The sequence below is a fragment of the Acanthisitta chloris genome, unplaced genomic scaffold, assembly GCF_000695815.1.
Source record: "Acanthisitta chloris isolate BGI_N310 unplaced genomic scaffold, ASM69581v1 scaffold5719, whole genome shotgun sequence".
Lineage (NCBI taxonomy): Eukaryota > Metazoa > Chordata > Aves > Passeriformes > Acanthisittidae > Acanthisitta > Acanthisitta chloris.
Genome location: NW_008691846.1, coordinates 8,184 through 32,654, shown reverse-complemented (window position 1 = coordinate 32,654; position 24,471 = coordinate 8,184). Strand labels below are relative to the sequence as shown.

The window sequence follows — 24,471 nt, the reverse complement described above, 5'->3', positions numbered from 1 at the left end:
AGGACTGAGAGAAGCACAGAGACCTTTCCCCATTTCAACATGGCAAACCCATCACAGCAGTTGGTATTTCCATACCAGCAATCAGCTGATTTTGAAAGCACAGATCTGACAACTCTGTACACACCTGGAGTATCGTTTTCTTTAACAGACTCTTCTGGTGTGATGTTGTTGTGCCTGTTTGTGTCCAGACCAGAAGGCACCTTCGAACTGGAGCTTCCCACTTCTAGAAATGCAGATCTGTCTGAACTTTTTGCTGAAAATTTTGAAGTCTAGTGGCAAAAAAAAAAAACAAACCCAAAACAATAATTTGATTTAACACTGATTTTCTCAGAAACATGAAGGATAAAAAGTTAAAGGTAGTATTTGATTTTTGGTTCACACTTCTGCTACAACCAGCAAAACCACTTCCAGTTCTATGTATATCAAAAAATACTGTTATATTTCTTCTGAACAGACACAGGATAGAGATTATACATTTAATCTTAGAAAAATCTTAAGACAAGGGTTTTTCTGCAGTACCTTACTAAATTCTCTACTGTCTTGTGGAATTCTGCATTGAGAAGAGGATGATGATGTATCCAAGTCCACACTTGCTTCCAATGGCTGAAAGAGCTGGTCGTGGAAGTTCGGAAAAGGTTTCCCCATTCCAGGAAAATCAAGTTCAGGTGCTAGGCCTGTAAGAAAAGAGGCTATTTTAAAAACAAACACCCTTCTCAGAAAATAAAACCAAACAGCAGACATATCACACACTACTTCTGTGGGCAGCAAATAATGTATGTAGAATTCTGTAGGTATAGCTTGTAAAAACAGAATCTTTATGGTACTCAAGTCATCCACTGTGATATCATACAGGTAGAAAAAGCAGTATCCAGCCAAAGAAAAAGACAAAAGCTGGTAAATGAATATTGGGGGTGTAAAACCCCTGTAGAATATGTGGATATACTCATCACTTGCCTGGACAAGGCCTTAAGCAATCTGGTATTTGGCTCTGCTGTAAACAGGAAGCAGAATTTGGACCACAATCAAAAGTCCTTCCTGGTCTAGATCAATCTAGAAACATATTAATCTGTATAACTCCAGATTTTCAAACATTCCAGGAGGAACTGATTTGAATAAAATACTAGCATTATCTTTATGATAACTAATAATGATGTTCTTAATTTTCATGAATTGTACATTTTTCCAGAGAGCACAGAACTCCCACCAATCAGTGTTTCATTAACTGTGTGACTCTTGATTTATGTGAATCATAAAGTATGATACATTAATTCTCGACATCTCTGAAGTGAAAGCTGTGCAGAAACAAGTGGCTAAAATGGCACAGCTAACAAACAGCCTAGCCATGGTGACAGGAAGCTGTGCAGAACTGAGAGACACCCAGTCAGACTATCTTTCTTGGTTTCTACACTGGACTATGCTTCATGAACATGTACATCATGCAAAGCATAAAGAGCATCAAAAATTTTAACTTCTTGCATGTAGAATCCTTACTGACTTTAAAATGTAAGCTCAAGATACATAATACAGACCAACACAACACTGAGTAAACTCCTCCTCATTCTGTATGATGTGAGCACAGGAGCAAAAACGCTACAAAACAGCAAATACCTTGGAAATGTGTGCTGTCCTTTGAGTAAGAGTTCAAGTTCCCAGGATCTTTCCCCAAGGTCTGCTGCATCTGACTTTGTTTATAAAGGTACACCTTTCCTTCAGAGAACTGAGTTTCAGGTGCTCCAAACAAATTCTCTTGCCTCTGCTGCAAGGTAGAAGGCAATGAGGAGCTCCACGGGTAGCTTGCTACTTCTCCCAAAATTCCAACTTCTGTAATATCAGAAGACAATCCTGAAATAGTAAAATTGATATTCACAGTTTTGCACAGAAATCATTTACATGAAGTCATCTGAAAAGGCACTGCTTAGTATCCTGAAATATTCATAAGAGTTCTACAGTTTGGTTCCTTTAATTGTTTCCTGTAAATGCGCCTAATAAACCTTACCACACATTTTCACAAATGCAAGCTGATATCCAATTATACAGCAGTCAGTACAGCTTAGTGCTTTTACAGTATATAGACTTAGGAAATACTGAAGGTACAGAATCAGAAAAGAATACTGTTGTTTTATGCTAGCTAGCATATCTTTACCTCCTACTGCATATAAATGTGTCAATCCTTTCATGTGATCTTGGGTATCTGTATGACACGGTGCAGTACTTTTATTTAAGCTTAAACAGAAATTGCCTCATACCAACACAAGAAATATGAGGGATCAAGGCAACTAAAATCATGTTTCTACTTAGCACACCAACCCTCCTTTATCTACATGCTTATAGGAGAATTGCAGAAAACTATCAGAAAAGGTCATTACTATGCACAGAGTGTATGGTGAAGACACAGCTAGACTTGAAAAATTTATTCATGCAGCAAAGTAACCAAAAACTTCGGTATTTTTCTCTTACAACTAGAAAAACAACAAAACAGTTACAAGCAAATGGATCTTAGAATTTGCTTTAGCTTTCTTACATAAATAAACCACAGATTTGTCCCAAGTTATGAAGGTTAGTTCTCAAAATAACACTTAGCAGTCTGAAACATTAGGGTTAAAATGAGCCACTGAAATCTCAGGCTGTAAAAACCGTAGTCTTCAAAAACTGATTTATAAACATGTAATAACTTCTATACACAGATGTTGTTTAAGAATTGTGTGTCAGATTAACACAATATAAAGCCTTAAAGTAAATAACTCCAAAGGTCACTATCCAACCACTTTCAAACTCACTTCCTATGTTCACAAATAATGTCAGGAGCAACTATATGTTTATTATAAAGTAATTACTTTTGATTTCATGGAAAGCTAACAAGGTCAAGAGGCAGACTACAAACAAAAAAGGTAAGGACACTTATTTCCCAGAAACCTATTAAAAGTCAATACGGCACTCAAATGTCATTTCCACAAATAAGTGATTAAGAGTTATTATAGTGACAAGCAGATACTCCAACAATTCTCTTACAGAAAGAAAACAATCATAGTTCTATAACAATCTATGACATATTGCTAGAAACTTTATCCTCATTTGAGGATCATTTGCTACCTAAAAACTGCTGATGTTACAGTTGCTTCATAAAACTTGAAGTATCTTTTGCCAAAGCAGCTGCATCACATTACGTTACTACAGAAGTAAAAAATCATAAGCAGATAACAAAATTCTGGTTATACTCAACTCTGTAAGATGTATTAATCAGTTTTAAGTGAAGTTTGACATTAGCATACTTTGGAAGAACTTACATTCAGAGCGTTAGACCCACTCCGACACAAAGAGAAAACACAATCTACCTTTTACAAGAAAAACAAAACCCAAACACTTACCAGTGTCAACAGGGTTTGCATCCAACATTTCACTAGCTGAAAAGCTCCCAGTGGAAATTGTGGAAGATAAATCACAGGGTATTCCTTGTATGAAACCCTCTGAACCTGGTATTTCCTACAATGAAATAACATACCTATTACCACATATTCAGATGCCCAGAATTAAAGCTTTAAACCCACACATTTAATTCTGAGCTCAGCTCAAGTGTAGAAGCCTTCATGTTTTGCACAGTCAGGCAAATACATTCATCCTTGCTCAGTACAACACATTCACACCCCATGCCCCAGACACCACTCCCCACAGCCCCCTCCCCTCAACACACACACACAAGCACACACTAGTATCAAGCCTCTCAGAACTGTATATAAATCATGACACCTGGAAGATTGTTTTATCTTCTGGTGGTCAGATTTGGCTATTTCTCATCACAGACCCACTTCAGTAGAATTGTAGATCTCAGAGGAACATATATGCAAAACAAAAAACTCAGAATTTTACAAGTACTCACAGTACTGAGCATTTTGCATACAGAAAACTGACAAAACACTCTAAAGCACGGTCTCCCTCAATTTTAAGGTAAGCTCTATAGTCACAAAGCAGATAATGAGGGTTCTTGTACTTCAAAATTTTGAAGAATGGGATACGAACAGTTCTTTCCAAACTGACTTAAAATGTGCACTAAATAAATCCATGAAAACCTTTTACAATTATCATTATATACCACCTTATATAAATATATTCAACATATACATACAAAAAATTTACATTTCAAGTACTTTTATATACACATAATAGACAGCATTTTTAAAATACTGTTATCTCCTGACAAAATGATGGGATTTTTGGGCAAGAGAAAAACAGGGGATATCACTAGTGTTGATTTTGGCAAGGCTTGTGACACACTCATGGTATTCTACAGTCCCAGTTTGGATGTCACAATCTGGATGGATGAATGATGAGATGGGTAAGAGAACTGGCTGGATAATCAAGCTCAGAGGACAGCAGTTAAAGGGTTACACTCTATGTGGAGGTGGGGAACAAGTGGAGTACACAAGGCTCCCTCCTAGGGCCTGTCCTCTCTAACACCCATCACAGTGACCCAGAGGAGGTGTTGCCACACTATTACCAAGTCTGTAGATACACCAAATCAGGAGGACAATCCAATGCACTGAACAGCAGAGCTGGTATCTACCTTGTGAGTCTGGCCCTACAGGAATGGCATGGAACTCAGCAAGAGCAAATGCCAAGTCCAGCATCTGGGAAGGAAGAAGCTCATGCAACAGTCCCCACTGAGGCCTGCCTGGGGAGCAGCCCTGTGATTTCTCTGGAGCCTCAGCAGACAGCAAGCTGAACCTAAGCCTACAGTGTGCCCTGTGCTGTATGAACAGGAACAACACCAGCAGATCCATCACAGTGGATGCCTCTCTTTAGTTGCGGATTGTTATACTGCTGCACCTAGAAAAGTGCACCCAGTCTTATCCCCACAATATGAGAAAGAAAGATTACAGCACCAAATAAAGAGTAAGTTATATGATTATTCTGATATGACCAACCGTATTATGAAGTCTGAATGATGGTCCAGAATGTGTTGTAAATCCCTCTTCAACTTCAGCAGCAAGAACTGGTGAATCCTGAGTCACCTGAGAATCCTGGGACTGGGCTGAACACAAAGGTAACAGAACCAGTAAGGAACAAGAAGCAATTTTCGAGTTCCTAATGAGCAATGTTTTATGGAACACCAGAGGGCAGCAACACTCCACTGCTGCCAGCCTTGCTGTGATGAACAGATTTTGTCCATCTGTAATCACTTTCTTCTCACCTACGACATACTTTTCGCTCGACTGTATCACCAATTTAATCAGCAACCAGTGGTTCCCCTTAACCAGCCTTTCAAAAATTTCTAACCACCCTAACTGCTCTCCACACAGCAGGCGGGAAGAGCTCGAAATTCCAGCTTCGGCTTTGCAGAACGAAACACAGCTTTGCTGGCCTTACTGCAACCATTTCATCGTAGTGGGGGGAATCTTTTACAATCTACCATTGCAGTGATTACAGAGACAAGCAAGCATTCCAAGGAGATCAGAGAAATCAGAAACACTGATTGGTTAGCTACAACATGAATGCTACCATGGAACTGAATCACCTTTGCCATGATGCTCCCACACATAAATAAGATCAGTTATCTGTGCAAAAGAGGCATCATAGCAGCATGCAAAAAAATGCAATTTCTGCATTCAGTGCTGACAAGCACCTTCAAAGTTTGACAATTCTATGACTGCAAATTAATTGCCACAAACAACTCTAAAAGAAGTATTCTTATTACCAGTAATAATTTTCAAGAAAGAAGAGCTAAATACGAAACTGAAACAAACCAGAAGTGAAGTAGGTGTGTTTTCTCCCAATTCTAAAAGGGCTGTTAGTGACAAGAGACATTTCCAATCCCCAGCACTTGTAAGACTCTCTACTTAGGCAGATCTTGTAACATTTTGTGAATCCTAACACTAGTTAGCACCTTGTATATGCTGAAACTTAACTTCTCACCAGATGGCAAAGTCTAGTTGTTCCAAATTTCCTACTATAAAAGGGGGAGGGCTGTTTTCTCTGTGAGGCAACACCATCGATATGATGTGATAACGATTATGTCCTCAATAAATATGAAACATTTTGAAACTCATTTCAGGGAGGGGAAAAAAAATAAAATCTAAGGTTTCCTATAGCCACCGTCACCCAGTAGTATTGCAGGAGAAAGTACAAAACATGAAAAGAAATACATCTTAAGAAAAAAGAGAAGTTAAGCTATTCTTAATTCATTTATTATGTTATTACATCAAATGGTAAATGACTGACTTCAAAGCTAAACAAATTTTCAAATTACTTCTTTTCCCCCTCACAAATTCTCCAGAAACTCCTAAGAGGCTCATTCCTGATCATTTATGGCTTTTGGGTTGGTAACTGAACAGAGCCGTTGGCAATAGATTTGGCAAATAAAAGAGTGGAAGAATGGTAAAGAGATGCGGTAGCACTGCAAAGAGTAACAATTAACTCAACCTCCTGCAGCACTGTTCTAATACAGATAAAATGAGAACTCTAAGAGCACAGAACATTGGTTTCTGATCCCTCTTCTACCAGTATGTGACAAAGGCCTTCAGGTTCACAGGAAAGGCAATTTTTAAGGTTTGAATAGAACAAAGTGGCAATGAGCTCCCTGGCTGAATGTGGCACTGGTGTGACTGAGTACTCTGCAGGTATTTAAATACCTCCATAGCTGAAAAAACACACAGTACAAAGTATTCCCAAACTTAAGGAAAGTAATAACAAGAAGTAGTGGCTAGAAACGTCTGTCAGACATTCAGAAGCTGTAAATAGGCTATTTATTTTATAATTCGATAAGAAAATAAATGCAAAACAAGCTACTACAGAATTCTCCATCTCCTGATAACTTTACATCAAGATTAGATATTTTTCTGAAAAGAATTATGTTACTTTCTATAGAGTATCAGTGTGACAGGTAGTAATTTAGGATAAATATGAGATGAGATTCAAGCATTTAATAACCTCTTGTATATAAACCCTATGGAGAGCTACGCTACAAATGTTTCATTATTATGCTGTAATAACCTGCATTGTTCTTGTGATACTAATACAAGGCATGAAAAGCAGCAATTTCATGCTATAAACCAAATTATTTAATTAAAAATACAACATGCTCACATCCCATTACATTAGCAAATTAATATCCTTAGAAGTCCTACATTTAGTGACTCGCTCAGGAGGGTTTTTCATTCTTCTCTCCTTCCTCTAAAATAATAGTGCAAGGTTCTTGTTCCTCACAACATCCTGACACCTACATGGGACTGTCATGTTTTAACCTCCTGGCCACCACACTGTGACAAAGAATGTGTATTTAAAAATTGAGTCTGTAATATCCAGAATGCTGCTGGAGTTTTGTTTGGTTTTCCCCAACAGAAATTGCAGTAAAATAGCAGCAACTATTTTAGGGTGCAATTTAAGACAAATGACTGAGAAACACACCACTTAGCGACAGCAATACCGAATCAGGGATTAGTCCAAGTCCAACCACGTAGACAAACAAAGAAAAATGTACTCCATGCTAGTTTGCTAAAGTGGTAATAGAAAAGACAGTCTGTCAAAATAATGAATTATAGACAAATATCTGGGATTGCTAAAAATAAATTGGAATCTTAGGTTAGCTTGGATCACAGGAAAAATAATCATGCTCTGAACAGTATCTCTATACAGGGTAGCAATACATGAAGATAATCACATCTGAAATGCTCAAGGGAACCACTGAATATGAATAAAGAGAGACAAGCACGCCAATATGTAGTGAAGGAGAACTGTGAGATGCATGTGTGTCTAGTCACTACTTTCAGGCTGGCTTCCTAAGGAAATTAGGTTTGTGCCACCTAACTGCCTCTCTCATCTGTAGGGTCACTCTGCAATTCCTTATGACCAATTTCAAATCTATTAGCCCATTCTAACCTAATTGGATAGAAAAGAATATCAAGTTTCCAAAAGTTCTCAACTGATCTTGTCATATATCAGTGGCATGGCAAAAGAGAGTAGTTTGGGTCTCAGCCTCAGCTGGTGGCACTGACTGCAAACACCACTTGAGCACTTACCTGTCCTATCTGGCTGCAACCAGTACTTGCAAGCACTCAACACTGAGCACAAGGATTCATCCTCCCCTAACCACAAGTAGCCCATAAGACTCATTTTACATTCAGGTATGCCTGCCTCTAGATTTCAGAGGGTTAAAGTTATTTTTCTTCCTGTAATAACTGGAAGAAAGAAATACAGCTAATTATAGAAGTTTTTAAAACAAAAGCCTGTTATCCCAGGACAAGTCTCATATCAAAGGAAACTCACTTTTGCTGAGAAACTAAATCTGCTTGGATACCATGTTTATCTTTTTAAAAACCTGTATAAAACTTTTACCTTTTTATCACTAATGTTTACTATGAAAAAGTATGTGAGCAGTGATTTATAGCATTTGTGCACATCTAGTGGGTCTGTAATCACAAGCTTCAAATAATAAGGCCAAAGTTCACACATACAAAACACTCATTTGCTCTCACCTTTAGAGAAACAATTACATCTTGAAAGCATGGGAAAACTGCAAACATGATTTGGTTAGAATCAAGTAGTGAAAAAAAGCCAATTAAATAAATAATAAAGGCTACTTATCATAAGCAACAACCTAAAACATACCTTAAATATTCCCTTCAGAAACTCCACATTTAACAGGGAGTGGAGATTTTCTTGCTGAAAAACCACACTAATTACTGAAAGTACCACAGAAAGCCTCACAGCCTTCGAGTTACAAAGATACTGTTGGCAGTTTTAGCTGATCTGCTCAAGAGGACAATCCTCTTAAATGCACAACCACAAAGCTTTGGGGTTTTTTTCCTTTTAATATAGATGTTCACATGAAGTGTCCTAATCCTCTTACACAAACCATTGCACTGTTCATATGTTCATACATAATACTCTCTAATGTAAAAAGACACTACCCCAAGATATTTTAATATTAATTTGGTTACAGCTGCTCTAATGTTTTTACAGCTTATCCAGAAAAATACAAGCCTTTTCTTCAAATACTGTTAAAAGACAAAATTCTTTAGTGATAATGTAAGTTTAAATATAGATATACTTCAAAAGGAGCATTCTGAGATACAAGGAAAGCAGCTGGGAGAAAATGAGCTTGCATGTATTTATCCAAAGCAACTTCAATTCCTGTAAACCCTGACTGAATTGGAAATCATGTCTGAATACAAACTAAATGAAAAGTTAAAGATTAGGGGCAGCAGTGAAATTTCTAGCAGAACCAGGAGATGAGTGCTACACAGCTGTATCACTTGTAACAGTGTGCATGTAAAGGCAGCCAAGTTTCTGAAAACTCCTCTGCAGCCCCAGTAATGCATTCATTTTGGCAGGGTACTGAAAGCTGTACTGGAGCATGAGACGCTGGCAGCTTGTAATAAGCTTCAAATTGCTTTAGTCAATGTTTTACAAACTTTGTCAAACTGTTCCCAGCAAGACAGGCACAACATTTCTCAACTACAGCAACAATAAACTGCATTTCAACCTGCAGGAAACCTGAAGAGAAGCAAGTGTATTGCAACTGAAAGTACTGGACAGACAAGCTAGATTTGTATAGACAGGGAAAAACCAGTAGGAATTAAAAACCTTGACTTCCACTTGTTAGTCCAATCTCTTCAAAAGCCTAGTAACCAGCTTGCTTTATTTACCTAAGACTAGTCAATTTTGTCCTTTTACAAAGTCAGTCAAGCTACTCACAGGACATTTAGTAGGTTTCAATGTCTCTGTAACAAAATTATTTTGAATGTTCTCAAACCACTTTATAACAATGACTGTTGTCTTGATAATGAAAACAACTTGTTTTACCTTATGGGATGTTATGTTTTTATTTTATGGAAACTTTGTCACACATGGACACAACCTATCCTCAAAGGTGTGATGCCCAACAAAAGCTCTTCATGGACAGAAATACAGGAACAGAGTTAAAGTAATCTTTACATTATTGCACTTTTTTTCTTTTGACATACTCAGTGGAACATGTAAAAAGTGTATAATGGCTACTAGAAAAGGTCAAAGCAGAACGGACCTGTCTTGAATTCAGGTACCAATACTGGGTATGCATTGACTTGTCCTTGTCAGGAGAGACCTGTGGCAGCTACAAGAAAAGTCCAGGTGTCTGGCTTAACTCTAGCCCTGAGCTAGACTCACGAGCCGAGAGTCAAGGCTGATGCATTGTGAGTTGGTAGTCAGAACTTCCCAATAATACAAAAACTGCATATACAAAATCATTACCTCTCACTAAGCAGGGCGACAGACATGAGGAAATGGAAAAAAGCTGCATCAGGGCAGTTGAAATTGGACATTAGGAAAAGGTTCTTTACTGAGCAGGCAGCCAGTCACTGGAACAAGCTCCCTGGGAAAGTAGTTACAGCACCAAGCCCATCAGAGTTCAAGGAGCAACTGGACAATACTCTGAGTCATATGGTTAATTTTAAGTAATCCTTCAAGGAGTAGAGAGTTGAGCTCAATGGCCCTTATTGTGTCCCTTTCAACTTGAGACATTACAATTCTATTTTTATGTCTGTCCCAACTAATAGCTGATTCTTCCAAAGTTGTTTTTTGAGCTTGATGGGAACAGTCAGCCTTCTATTTTTTGTCTCCACAGTATTTTAAAGTAATTTCTTATATACCCTGATCTTTCAGTGGACACCTAGGTCAAGGTCGGCATGTTAACTCTCCAGAGTTCTTTTTAAGCATTTATTTCCTTTGTGTCAGCACAAGGAACCACTGGGTACTGCATCAGGCACACCACTGGTCTGCTCAAAACAGGTTCCCACCTGGTAGAGCTGCAAACGTTTAAAGACAATCCTAAAAGGTACAGATAACTAGAATGGTAATAGATCACACACCAAAAAAAGACAAAACCTCATTCATTCAGAGACATATGCTCATTGAAACACTCCTTTTTCACAATTAAAATTCATCAGCATTTAAGTAGCACTGCATGTTCTTTAACAAGACAGGTCATAGTCTACAAATAAACAGCAGTAGAATCAGCGATGCTGAATGGTATTCAAATAATTCCTTGAAAGAAGAGGATTTCCTCACCTGATTCACATGAAGTTTCTGCAGTCATCATCAGCACCTCCTGTAATAATCTACCTGACTCTTTAGTTTGCCTTGGACTTTCATTAGAGGTTTGTTCCTTGTGGTTTGTTATGCTCCAAGGTAATCTGCCTTCATGAAGAGCATGACTGCAACATTTCACATGTGCAAACTCCCCAGCAGTTGAAATGGGAGAAGACTCTCCACCACCAGAATCTGTTTTATCTGAATTTAAAACATTTGCAAACAGTTCAGGAGCAGAAAGGCAGTTTTTTCCACTTCACAAAAAACATTAAGATACACATTCTATTCTACAGAAATAACTTGCTGAATTTGCACAGTCTCCATTTTAATAAAGTTAGACATATCAGGTCAGTAAACACCTTCACATCACAGTCTATGGACTACACGGGATGAAAGATTATACAGGCCATAGACTTCTGAAAAAATAACTCCACTAAAGCATTCCTTTCAAAATTAGAAAAAAAACCCAAAAAACAATTTTTTCCATATATCAAATCCAGCAAAACTTTTAGCACTTTTTCCAAATCCAGAAGCAATATAACTTCTCTGCTCTGGTTTAAAGATTTCTTCCCAACCCAGCACACACAACAGCCCTTTCTGGCCACCTAGTTCAATAAAAACCTCAAGTTCGACTTCTGACTACCTACCATGACCATTGGTTTGCTAATATAGGAATAAATCACCCATGGATCATAATGGGATCACACAGCTGTGTGCAAATTACTGAGCCAAGTGCTTTGGAGAACATATTCTTCAATCAAAAACCTCCACCAACAAAATCTGCTGTCTAATCAAGATACCAAATTGATCCAACAAGAATCATTCTGCATAAACTGATGCTGACTGCATTAATGACTTTTGTTCAATTAAAGCATGTCCCGTATCAGCTGTTGCATTATTTTGCTCAAGATGAATGCCAGTCTGACAGGCCTATAATTACACAGATTGTTCTGCTTAGCCCTTTTAAGAACATTGGCACAATATTACAAATTTTGTAAAACATGCATTAACTTTTAGACATTAAGAGACCCTACAAAAAAGAAATTAAATGTTTACATTTAGAAAACATCAGTTTGCTGTACCTGTTAATTAACATTCCTTATAGAGAATGGCAAGCATTGCATGCAGACTGTAACAAATATATGGATAAAATTATAATTGATTCTGCAGTTGCTCCAAGAATTTGTTTTACAAAGTGTTTTGTAGCTAAAAATATAAAACACAACTAAAAAGCTGGTCTAAAAATTTCTGTAGAAACTTGATACTAACTACTTACTTGAAATATTTCACAGTCACTTTCTTGGTGTGCTCAAAAGCTAAACCTTTAAACACCATCCACCAACTTCTCTTTACAATTAATGTACAACAGTCTATTACCACAGACTCTGCCCAACAGAAAAATCATCAGGGAACTCAGGTCACAGAATAAAAGTGAATTTTCTTTTTCTGGTGAATTTTGTTTAAATTACATTTTTCTAAACAGACACTGACAGGACAACCTTTTGTGAACCACAATTCCCTTTGCTAGTACATAAATTATACCTTAAAGAAGGCAACAGTATCAGCTATTGTTTCCTAGTCAGTCAGCTCAGATTCTTCAGGAAAGATTAAATTCCTCCAATCAATTTCTCATAACAATAACCTCCATTATATTTTTATATATTACCTGAAAAAGACATGCTGCAACAATTTGGTGTGTCTACCTCCGGTATAACACTAAGTTCATGTTGCTGCAAACCAAACCCTAACTTGACTTTTGTCACAGGTGGTTTGGAAGTCCTCCATTTCTGTTCTCTATAGAGAACTTTCTCAGAGTGTTCTGTAAAACAAAATTTTGTTATGTTGCAATGAGACATCTACACCAAATTAACTTGGGGAGATGGAAGAGAACTCCATCTCAGCTGTAAAGCAATAAAAATGATAATGAAAAATAACATACAGCCTTACCAGTCTGCTCAACTGGACTACAGCACTGTGAAATCGTTTCACTTCTGTGAAATTTACTCCTGCCACTGTTCTCTTGCTGGTAGTTTTCTGACACTTTGAAAAAGTCAGTTCTGTTAATCCAGTCAGGCTTTTGTGCCTCTGTCATTTCTTCATTTGGACGCACATGTCTCACCTTGAAAGGAGAGGAAGCAACTGTATGTAAGACTTTATTTATACTCATTTCTCAAACCAGTGTGTATTTCATGCAGGACAATATTGAGGTTTTGGAGAAAGTAGATCAAGCGTGCCAGATACCAGATAGATTTGCTTAGCTCATAAAATAATTTTGAAATATAGGTATTTTACTTAGCTCTACAAACCTAATGTGCTAATACACAATTAATTGAATTTTGAAGGCCTTTGTTGGATTAGATCTGAATGCTCAGCATTTTTAATAGGCACAACTTCTCAGAAGTCTGATTTTAGTATTTCAGCTCCTGAATTCAGGAGTTTTAGCTGCCTGGCGACTGCATTGCAAAAGACAAAACTATGGAGAACAGTTATTTTTCTAAGATGGCTTCTGTTTAAAAAAAACTAAACAAGAGAAGGCAAAAGGAGGCTCTTCAGAAGCTCAAAAACTAACTTGATTTTTCTCCTGTTACTGAGAAACAAGCAGATTACAAGTCAAGACTGCTGCTGCCAAACCAATTTCCGAGTGGGTACGCACAAAAAGACAAGCTTCAAAAATAATCTATTCAAGATGCTTACAACACGCTTTCAGGCACTGGCTAAGTATTGTCAATACAAGAGCTGCTTTACACACAAGAGTTGCATTTATAGAGATGAAGCAGATTATACTTGCACGTATTTCAGATCACATAAGAATTTCCACAGGCACTACGTTCAGAGACCAAGCAACAACGCTCCCAGTATTTCGGTTAGGCTGAACCAAACTGTTCTCTTGGCACTTATAGAGGAGAAATACTGATTACCAATCACAGGTCCTAATTAAAATTTTCGTTATGGCAAATCACCTGAAACTATCAACACTCCTTGGGATACTTTGCTGCTTGGCAGCATTCACTTGTAAGGTTTGATCACTTACTAATGATTCCCCATGCAAAGCATTTTTAAAGCTTACCTGCTTGTTCAGAAATTCTTTCAAAGCCTCTTGCTGTCGCTGCATCTGTTCCTTCAATTTATCTTGCTTCTGTAAAAGCAGTTGTTCTTGTATTTTCTGTCTAGAAAGAAGAGCTTCTCTTTGTGCATCTAGTTGCTCTTGCAACTCTTTCAAATACTTTTGCTGAGCTTGGATGTTTTCTGATGAGGCCAACACTCTGTCCCTTAAATTCAGTATACCAGAGTAATTTAACAAAGATGCATCTCCTGGTTTTGATATCAAGAATTCCTCAACACCCTGGGCTTTAGATTCTTCATGTGATAAAGTGGGTTCGGAATGACTGAGGGGCTGTCCATGGCTTGTTTTGCTGGTGGTCTCTATAGATACCTGCTGATACCCCAAGGAATCAGCCGAGGCACTCTGAACTACCTGAGAGCTCTTTGTTGCTGGCATGAGGGCTGTCCTAAGTGGAGGCTCTTCTCCAGCTTCTGTTTGATGGTTAGATACCTTCTGAGACGGCTCTTTAAAGTGCACTGTTTCTGAAGACTCAGAGGAACCTTCCGCAGGCAACACAAACCTAATGTGTTTCATTCCTACTGCAGTGGCATCTTTCATGACTAACCCTGATGGTAACTGGAACTGAGATGGTTCCCTGATGTGACTACTGGAGGTTTTGAATATTCCCACTTGTTCCTGTGAAGGACAGTCACATGGCAAATGCAACTCTCCATGTGCCAATTTCAATACTTCTGAAAACTGCACATGTTTGCCAGGATGAACTTCATGCATTTGGTCTTCCTGTTTCCATGAAGATGGTTTTTTCAACATATGCAGTGTTTCTGAAAACACAGGGAGTGACTGTGCACATTCTTGGGCATTAACTTGTTCCGATGCCTGGAATTGTGTTGGCTGCACCCCTTGCCTCTGTAGGAGTGGTTCTGAGACAGGCTTTAAATCAACTGATTTTGTTTCCACAGAGCTCAGAGGTGTTGCAGAAGTAGACAAGTATCTTTCCTTCAGTGTATTCTTATACTCCTGTAGGTGCTTTCTAGCTTCTTCACTGGTCTGTTTGCGCAGCCTGAATAGAACAAAAACATCAGTCTTTTCAGAATGGCGCAAAAAGAAACATCTGTTTCAATCAAAGTAACTCAAATGACTTTGAAACAAGCTTACATTTCATGAAGGCATTACCTGTTTTGCTGTAGAAGGTGCTGCTGATAACTACGAATCGTCTGTAAATGGGTGACTTCTCTTGGACTCCTGCTTTCTGATACAGTGCTATTTCCAGTCTGAGCAAAGCAAAATATTTTAAGTGCACAAATAGGACTAACTCACAGAAAATAATTGTGCAACCACCTTAACCTGTATGTTCTTTCTCCTAAGCAAGCTTACAGAAGCCACTCTGTTCCACTGTTTGAAGTCTGTGAGATTTCAGACTGAGGCAACAAAGCTAAAGGAGTTTCTGGAACAGATGGCCTACAGCTACAGTGTCTCTTGGCAAGCTGAGCATACACCAAAGTCAATGGTGCTTACAGCAGCTTAGCTTAAAGAGGTAAATGTACCCAGCAGACTCCAGGACAAATGATCCAGCAGAGCTGCACTTCCAAGGCAATCAGGGTCTCAGAAGAGTACAGGTTGTGCAAATGATTCAAGATTTCGTATATAAAAAAGATTACTTTCCTTCAACTTCCTCTATAAACTCCTCTCCTTTAAGTACCTTTCTGAGATTTAGACATACAAAAACATTGAGGTAGATTTTTGTCTTTTTTTTTACCATTTCTTTTATCCTTCTTGAAAAAGGTTATCACTACATGCACAATCATTATGTAACTCTGAACAGATTTTACTAACAGGTATTTTAAACAGACATGCTGGGATTACGCATAGACAATACAATACTCAGAGTCACAGAATATCCTGAGCTAGAAAGGACCCACAAGGATCATCAATGTCTAACTCCTGGCCCTGCACAGGACAGGCCCAAGAATCACACCATGTGTCTGAGAGCATTGTCCAAATGCTTCTTGAACTCTGTGGGGCTTAGTGCTGTGAACACCTCCCTGGAAAGCCTGTTCCAGCGCCCAGCCATGCTCTGGGTGAAGAACTTTCTTCTAATATCTAACCTAAACCTCCCCTGACAGAGATTCATGCCATTCCCTCAGGTACAGTGAAATCATATGAAATACAAGCTTCTACATTACAAAAGGAAGCTTTTATATGTACGAATTTCTGACTCACAGCCTAAGAAATAAAAAGCACCTTGACTGATATAATTTTAAAATGGCAAATGGTGTTCTTGATTTTTATTATAGCAATAATTAAAAACCTACACACAATTTTCTACAGTTCTTCACCTGATGCTCCATTTGGTTCTGCTGATCTGTAGAAGGAGGACTGTGGCTTTGTACCAGCTGACCTTGTTCTTCCTCTTCTTTATTTTTCTTAGCCTTCTCCAAACAGGTTTGCATTTGGATCTTTAGAAAATCAGCCTCCAAACGTGCTTTCTCTTCCTCAATTTGTTTAAGCAAGGCCAACTGCTCCTGTTTCTGTTGCTCTACTTTCTCATTCTATTAGAGAGGAAAAATGAGGGTGAATTTCTAGAACTGAATGACAAATATCAGACTCCTCACATACACCACGGCACCCAAAACTTGGTTCCAAATTACAGCAGAAATCCTGTTGCTTGTGACAGGCATTTCCAAATTGCAAGAGGCCTTTAAAAGTAGTTCCAAAGTTTACAGGAATAATTTTGGTTTACTGGCTCATTATTTCTAACAGTCCCTGAATCTATTTATTATTGCACTATTATCTGTTCTCAAATTATTAGAAGAGATAAGAATCAGAATCTAACCATTCAAGGTACATTATCATTTTTCAGAGACCGCAAAAGAACTCCTTTTCTTACACTGACTTCAGAAATCTACTTTGCATTTTATAGAGCTTTTCGTCAAGAGTTCAACACATTTAAATGCTAATTCAAGCCTTGCAAAACTTAAGAAATAGCTAATGTATACCCACTTTGAGAGCACTCCATAAATCTCTGAAGTAGTTTGCTTATTTTTATTCTCTATGTACCTATCATCTACAATTCGCTTAGCTCCAGCACAGCAACAGCACAGATGCTTTTAGAAAGGAAGCAAATAAAAATTTCAAAGTACTGGCAAATATTAAGTGGACAAATAGCTTTTAATGGGCTGAATGAATAACACCAAGTTATTATTTTCTAAATATAATAAATGTAGCATTCCCATGGCCACAAAAAACTGCATTTGTTTCCTAGTCAATTTTAAAAAATTACTCAAGGTTTGTCTGCTTTTTCTGTCATCCTAAAGTCAAACCCATAGACTTTCCTCCGTTATTTCACAGGGTTAGTAAAATTTTCAGTTCTATACTGTTGATTATATCATCCCTTTACAAAGCAAAGGTATTAATGTACAATTGGGATTCTCATTTAGCCACAGGGTTACAGCCCTTGCCCATAGCACTTGTTAGATTTGAAAAAAATGGGGTTTTCCACTCTACTCCAAATTACAGCTTTGTCATTTTTAAAAAGTATAGATACTGTTACAGTAAAGTTTAAGTGCTAAAAGCACCTATAGCTGCTGTATAACCTGAAGCATTTTAAAGTTTTCTGTAAATATTTTTTTTATACCATAACTGAGATAGGACTCAGTACAGACACACTTACCCACTTCTGATTCTCCTCTTCCAGTCCAATTTTAGCTGCTGCTTCTTCTTGAGGATGGATCAGACCCGGATTTTCAGCTGCAACTGTATTTTCCATCATTTTCACAGAGTCTGAAAGATACATGTAATTTACCTGTAACTAGAGTCATACAGAGCCTTGGATCTTCTTTACACCTTGCTTTACAGTTTCCCAGTATCTCTAAACAAAATGCATAAGCTGCTTTGGAAAAGATCTCCATTCTACTACTCTGCCTGTCTCCATAAGCTGGAGCATCACTTTTTTTAAGTTATTTAAGCCTTTATGGCCCTTTATCACATGCCTTTTTCCTGAATACACACTAACGGCCCAGCTACAATGGGACTGAAGATTGCTTCTACCAGATTACGTGGAAGCCCAACAACAAGACCACCCTGAAGAATCAAAAGTCACACATTAACCTCTCAGAACAAAGAAGGTTTAAAACTGGCACTACTCTCTAGGCAAATGGACATTTGGCTATAGCACAAAAAGCAATTATTCACTGAGTACTATTAGCCACTAGCTCCAAATAACAGCACATTTTCCCCAGAGGCATGTTTTCACTCATGCTGCACTCTCCAGTCCTTAGGCATTACGCTGGTACATCCATGTACACAATTCAACTAAATCAGTTTCTCTTGTTTCAAAAAAACCCCAGCACCCTATAAAAGCAAAGAAAACACCAAAAAGAAAAAAATGTCACTACTCGGTCACTTGAACACTTCAGAAATCCCACTTAGCATACAAGATCACCAACTTCAGCACTAGCTGAACCAGAAGAGCACAAAGAACAGAAAAGGGAAGTAACCCCAAAATTATTTGGCTCCCAAACAAACTGGGACATCTAATTGCTATAAACTACAAATCTACAAAAAGGCTTTACAGAATGGTGCCTAGAAGCAGAAAAAATACCCACACATCAGCTCGTGCTTGTCTTGTGCATTTCTAGCCATGAGTCTCTAAAGAATCTGGCTTTTGCAGGTTCAACTCAAATTCAGTTTTCAACAGAACTTCACTGCCTAATTTTCCACTGAGAATTTTATTCCTGGTGGCAAACACCTATTAAAGTATGGCAACAGCAAGTATGACAACAATTTGGGCAAGACTTAAAAGACAGAACAGTATTCTGGATATCTTTTCTCCACAATGCTCTTAATGGATAACTTAGACATATAAGAGCAAAACATTCTCCTGTCTGTGGTTTACAACAAATCCACGGTGGATTGTGGGCGCAGATAGGAAAAATGTACTTTCGGTCAACATGACAAAATACTAATGCTGAAAATCCGTTAAACAGCTTTGTCACAGTCCCTCCTTACAAGTCCTTTTGCTCCTACACAACAAATTTTGACACAAACACGTATTACATACCTTTGGCTTCACATACTGTATTTTTCTGTTGCTCATCTAAATCACGTAATGGTCTCTCTTCACTAGCAATTGTGCCTGACTCAACAGTTTCAAATTCACTTTGACTCTCTTTCTCACTTTTTGATGTCCACTCCTCTTTCTGGCTTCTAATCCTGTTCAGCAATCTCTTTAAGGCAAGTTTTGACTGAGGTTGGCGAGTTTTTGCTTCTTCATGATCTATAAAGAATATACACTGTTAAGAGTAATGAATATTTTCACATGATAAAAAAACATAACCTTTTTTTTTACTTGCTTACATAATTAGACAAGGAAGTCAAGTATCTTTTTAAAAGCCTAACAGTATTTTCTCTTACCTGCAAGAGAGAAGCAGTACTTTGTGTCTGCATGCTACAATGGGAGGGCTAAGCTAGCTGCAGTGTTTCACAGCTGGACTGTTGCAGAACTAAGCAGCACTATCCCCCCACCTGCCTTCACATTCCTGCCTTCTTTGTATTAGCACCAGCAACACAACACACCACAGACCAAAAACCAGACTTTGCCAACAAAGGGATGCAGCAGAAACACCTGGCCAAGCAAAGTTCACTTAACACACTTCTTGTTCACAACACATTATCCTGCACATGCCACAAGCAAACAGTACACACACATGCATCTGTTGCAGCCTACTCACAATATGTAGCAACAGACTCACAAACCTGAACATAAAGGACATACAGTCAGTAGACTTTCATATAAAGTCAAGCTTTAACCTTGAAATATTTCAAAACACAAATTGAAAAACATTAAAATTCACATACCAGCATTATTCCATAATTTATATTCATTACATAGGAATAATTATGGTTACTGATGGTATAGTTCATACAACAGCTAAAAATTATGCTCAGTATATTAATGATCTGAATCATATCAGAAAAAGAAGTCACAATTTCATTTTAAAATTCATAATCATTAGGGTATTATCATCTATGATAAACATCATAAACCACCTGATACTCATATTTCATATATTAAGAAATTTTAGTACTAAAATTAATCTGATATATTAAACTAAATCTCTTCTAATATAAAATGAAAAAGTTTAAGTTAAATATAAAGTGTAGGAGTTTTACTTTCTGATTCCCTGGGGATCACCTCTGCTACCACATGTTCCGATTCTTGTTGAGTATCACAAGCAGAGTCTGGTTGAGTGCCACATGCCGATTCTTGCTCCAAAGAGATATCAAGATCATTATCCTGAGCTCTGTCAGAAGGGGCTGGTAAAGGTTGTGGCTCAAACTTCAAAATCTGGTCTCCTTTCATGTCTAATTAAAAGAACACAACCACATAAAATGACCAACTCAAATACAAAGCAAACAACATTGCAGGACTATACTCACATACCAATCCCTAAGAACTTCCAAATATCAATAGTTTGTTTCACAACAGATTTACTCCATCTATTTTTCCCCAAAATAGAAGATTCAAAACTGTTTAGATCATTAGCCATCTATTCATTCACAAACTCTACAGCGTTTTCCACTACAACATGCTGTGTCTTCCAAGATAAAAGTTGTGATGAAAGGCTCATCTTTACACAAACAGCAGCTCACAGGAACAATTACAGAATCCAAATAACTTCAACAGACAAAAGACACACCCTGACCTGGCTGCTCACAAAGCTGCCACAGGAGCGATCACATGGTCCAGGTGTGAAATCCCAGGAGACTACTCAACAGGAGTTCCCCCAAAATCACCTTACCAACTGAGGGGGTTACTTCCTACAAGGGGTGTGGGACACATGGGAAGGTGGATATTAGAGGAGGAACCAAAAACAGGGAAAGGAAAAAATCAAGCTAGTCTAGGGAAGAACAAACGTGAGGCAAAATAAAAGATTAAGGAGACAAAAAAGAGACAAGTCAGTACACTTGTCTGACCATACACTGTGACTGTTTGTCCTGTCTTCTCACTAAATTCCACTTCTAGTTGTTTTCCTCAGTGAGGAACCATGTATTTTGTATGCATGTATACATAAGGGCCAACAAGTGGAGCAAGGACCAAAAGTCACAGGCACACCTGTGTTCAGAGCACTGCCAACGGCAGAGACCATAATGAGTGCATGTTACATGGCTGTATCAGCATGCAGAGGCTACCAAAATCATAAGCCAGACTAGCCAGCAAGTGGCTGCCTAGTAAGAGGGTATCTTAGGAGCTAGGTATCACACAGCTCTAAGACCAGACTGGATATTCAAGAGGCAAGGGAATCCACGAGTTGGCAGGGATCAGGAGATCCAAGCATTCAAGCCAGCTACAGGGGAGACCATGGGATCTCAGGGTTAACTAAGAAACCTGCCAACACATGCGTGTGCATCTCAGAGACAAGAAGAGGATCCAGAGTCAGCTACTGGGTAGACCAAGCATTTAAGGTCAGTTCCCACAGGGATTCATAGCATGTGCATGTCTGCATATGTTCACACACCCAACTGGGTGTGTGTAGCAACAAGTGGACTGGAGAGGCAGACCTTGGGGGTTCATATGCCCAGGAGACAGCAACTAGGGAGACTATGGATCAAGGGCCAGCTGCTAGGTAAAGTGAGTGTCTGAAGCAACTCACTGAGTGATCCATAGCACATATTTGAGCACATGTGTATTTGCGTGTATACTTGAATATGAGAGGTAACAGGAAGGCTGCAGAGTCCAGAATGAATTACTGAGCAGACTGGGTGTCTAAGACCATTACTGGAGGATCCATAATACAGCAATAGAGACCTGGGATGCAGGGGACAACTACTGGATAGACCAAGTGTCTAAGACCTACTGCAGGAGGGAGCCATACCACACATACAGACATATATCCCAGTAAATCAGCCTTCATCCTGATTGTGCAACAGAAAAAGGCCATTTGTGCTGTTTGTGTAGAAAGTGAGCGCTGTGCTTTCTGTGCTGGCCTGCATGGCCAGCTGTGTATATGGGTACTGAAAGCAGCTTCACATGCATGTGCCTACTGTGAATACACACAGAGCTCTCGGCTGGATCTGGGAACACGCAGCTGCAGCAGCCTCTCCTCTACTCAATCTACCAGATTCAGCAACTGTCAACAAATTACTTACTCCTGTCTTCACTGTACATTTCTTCAAATGCGAACTCCAATTCTCTCTGCCACTCTTCTTTGATCTCCATGCGTTTACATGCTGGTACTAAAAGCTGAGGTGGCACCTGAGAGACAGCCTGTCTTCTGCGCAGCCGGTCCACGTTCTGCAGCCGCTCAAGCTCTTCCAGTAGCCTTTCCCTTTCCTTCAAGCATAAAGAAGGGATAGCATAAACCCTTAGTGCTCACATTCAGACAGCCACATGTCAGGACTGACAAAACACATCCATTTGTTTACCACGATGTTTGCTTAATCCTTAATGTTTGAAGTCACTCTCATTTTAGGGAGACAATGCTTCCTCAGGAAAAGGCTGTATCTGACCTTTAGACACAGGATATCAATACTACCTAGGAGTTCTAATGTTAAATAAAGGATCAGACCTGTAGGTCAACTTTCCTCAACAAAATTACATCCTCATTTTATAAGGTGAGTACTTCTTTTGCCAAGTTACTTCTCTTAGTATATACTTCAGTAATTGCTACTTTATAAGATGTGAATTAAAGGCTCTTTGGCACACTGTAATTTTATATATGTGAAAGCTACCAAGAAAAAAACCTGTATTTGAAGTTTGGGTGGGTTGTTTTTTCTGTTAAGTTCAGGAGCATCAGCAGTAGTTCACAGTTCCCTATTTTAGTTCAGTTACTCATTCAGGGCCAATCGCATCTCAACTGATAGACAGGAAACTTTTGCTAATTCTAGCCACCACAAACACTTGTGAAGGTATCAGACAATAAAACAAATTTTTGAGTTTAGCTCTTGATACAAAGAACTTTCTCAGTAGCTCAGTTTTCAGCATTTCTAACAGAACTTCAGTCAAAGTAAAAACTTTTGAGAAGTTTTCAAAAAATAAGAAACAAAAAACTTGTTACTTTCTTAATAATAAATTTATTTTCCTGCCTGAATTACAGAACCACCAACTCCAGCTAAAGCTGATATGGAGAAGTAGAACTCATCACCTAATTAAAAAGTTTAGCTTGATTATTACCTATTGGTTAATGGCTGGTCAAACATTCAGATAACAAAACTTATGAGGATGTTTTCATTCTCCCTCCTTCCAGATGCCAAAATAAGCAAAGAAGAGTTTGATCTTTTTTAAGACATTCTTAAAAAGCTTTATTTAGTCCATCAATTTTCCTCCTGTAAATGTCATTCCTTGCAACACCTACAACTTACTTAACAGTGGTCATTTTGACATTAAAAGCAGACATAACTACTTTGCCTACCTTGGCCAAATGGACCTTCTTCAAGGCATGACACCCTCTAAGATGTGCCTTTTCAAGCTGCTCTCTTCTCTCCCTCTCTGCCTCCCTGTGTAGTTCCTTCAAACGTTCCTCTTCTTCTTCAGCAGCTAACCAAGCATCTGGCTGGCAGTCAATCAACAGTTTAGTCCACGAAGTTCTTTGATAGTTTAAAGCATATATAACAACAAATAAATGAATAATTACATGGTAAAATGAGAAATACAGTCGATATTACAGACTGACTATTTCTATCCTCATGGTTTTGTTTTAAACAAGGAGGGGAGAAAACCCATCCAGAAGCATTTTCATTCTCGTTTGGGAAACCAGGAACAATCTGCAATTTTTAAAGAGGAAAAAACTAACTAACATAAAATTTAAAAAATACATAAGAAAAAAATCATTCCACATAAGCAAGGCTAAGAAGTTTAACATTTTGGAATTTACCATGACAAAGCTGAGCAATCTACACTATCTCCTCTTGTTGTTTAGACCTAGTCCTTCAAATGTTAAAAAAGCCTAAAGGTTTAGAATGAAAAATTCATGAATGCAGTGACAAAAATATAACAAAAAATTCTTTGAGAGAGCTTTTCTAGTCCAAAACAGGTCAAGACAGAACAGGAACTTAGAATGTGGCCTTGCATCACTAATAAAACAGTTATTTGGTTCACTGTTCAACAGCATTACCTTAATTCAAAAATCACCTCTAAAAGCTAAGCTCTTGCTCCATCTCTCACTCTTCCAGGTCCTCCCTTTTGTCTGATCTGACTTTGGCCTTTGTCTGAACGTACTGTAAATTTGAGCAAGCTTTCCTATTTTTTAAAAAATCTGACTGTTGATTTTGCCCAAATTAGACGTCTATCATTTTGGCAAGCTGAAACTGTTGACTGCATGAACATATGAACACAAATACAAGGTAACGTC

At 38.3% G+C, this 24,471-nt stretch overlaps 1 protein-coding gene across 1 annotated transcript in view; it reads right to left on the bottom strand.

Moving 5' to 3' along the window:
• The window catches only part of KIAA1731 (KIAA1731 ortholog), a 39,237-nt gene that overhangs the window by 7,929 nt on the left and 6,837 nt on the right, over nucleotides 1–24,471 (bottom strand). The window contains exons 6-21 of the mRNA XM_009082381.1: nucleotides 23,533–23,673; nucleotides 22,271–22,454; nucleotides 20,294–20,485; nucleotides 19,182–19,397; nucleotides 17,787–17,902; nucleotides 16,459–16,665; nucleotides 15,296–15,393; nucleotides 14,126–15,182; nucleotides 13,006–13,177; nucleotides 12,725–12,877; nucleotides 11,038–11,259; nucleotides 4,920–5,026; nucleotides 3,366–3,480; nucleotides 1,609–1,842; nucleotides 520–674; nucleotides 125–269 (exon numbers count right to left, since the gene is read on the bottom strand). Coding sequence (XP_009080629.1) covers nucleotides 125–269; nucleotides 520–674; nucleotides 1,609–1,842; nucleotides 3,366–3,480; nucleotides 4,920–5,026; nucleotides 11,038–11,259; nucleotides 12,725–12,877; nucleotides 13,006–13,177; nucleotides 14,126–15,182; nucleotides 15,296–15,393; nucleotides 16,459–16,665; nucleotides 17,787–17,902; nucleotides 19,182–19,397; nucleotides 20,294–20,485; nucleotides 22,271–22,454; nucleotides 23,533–23,673 — 3,514 coding nt within the window. The remainder of the gene's footprint in view (nucleotides 1–124; nucleotides 270–519; nucleotides 675–1,608; nucleotides 1,843–3,365; nucleotides 3,481–4,919; nucleotides 5,027–11,037; nucleotides 11,260–12,724; nucleotides 12,878–13,005; nucleotides 13,178–14,125; nucleotides 15,183–15,295; nucleotides 15,394–16,458; nucleotides 16,666–17,786; nucleotides 17,903–19,181; nucleotides 19,398–20,293; nucleotides 20,486–22,270; nucleotides 22,455–23,532; nucleotides 23,674–24,471) is intronic.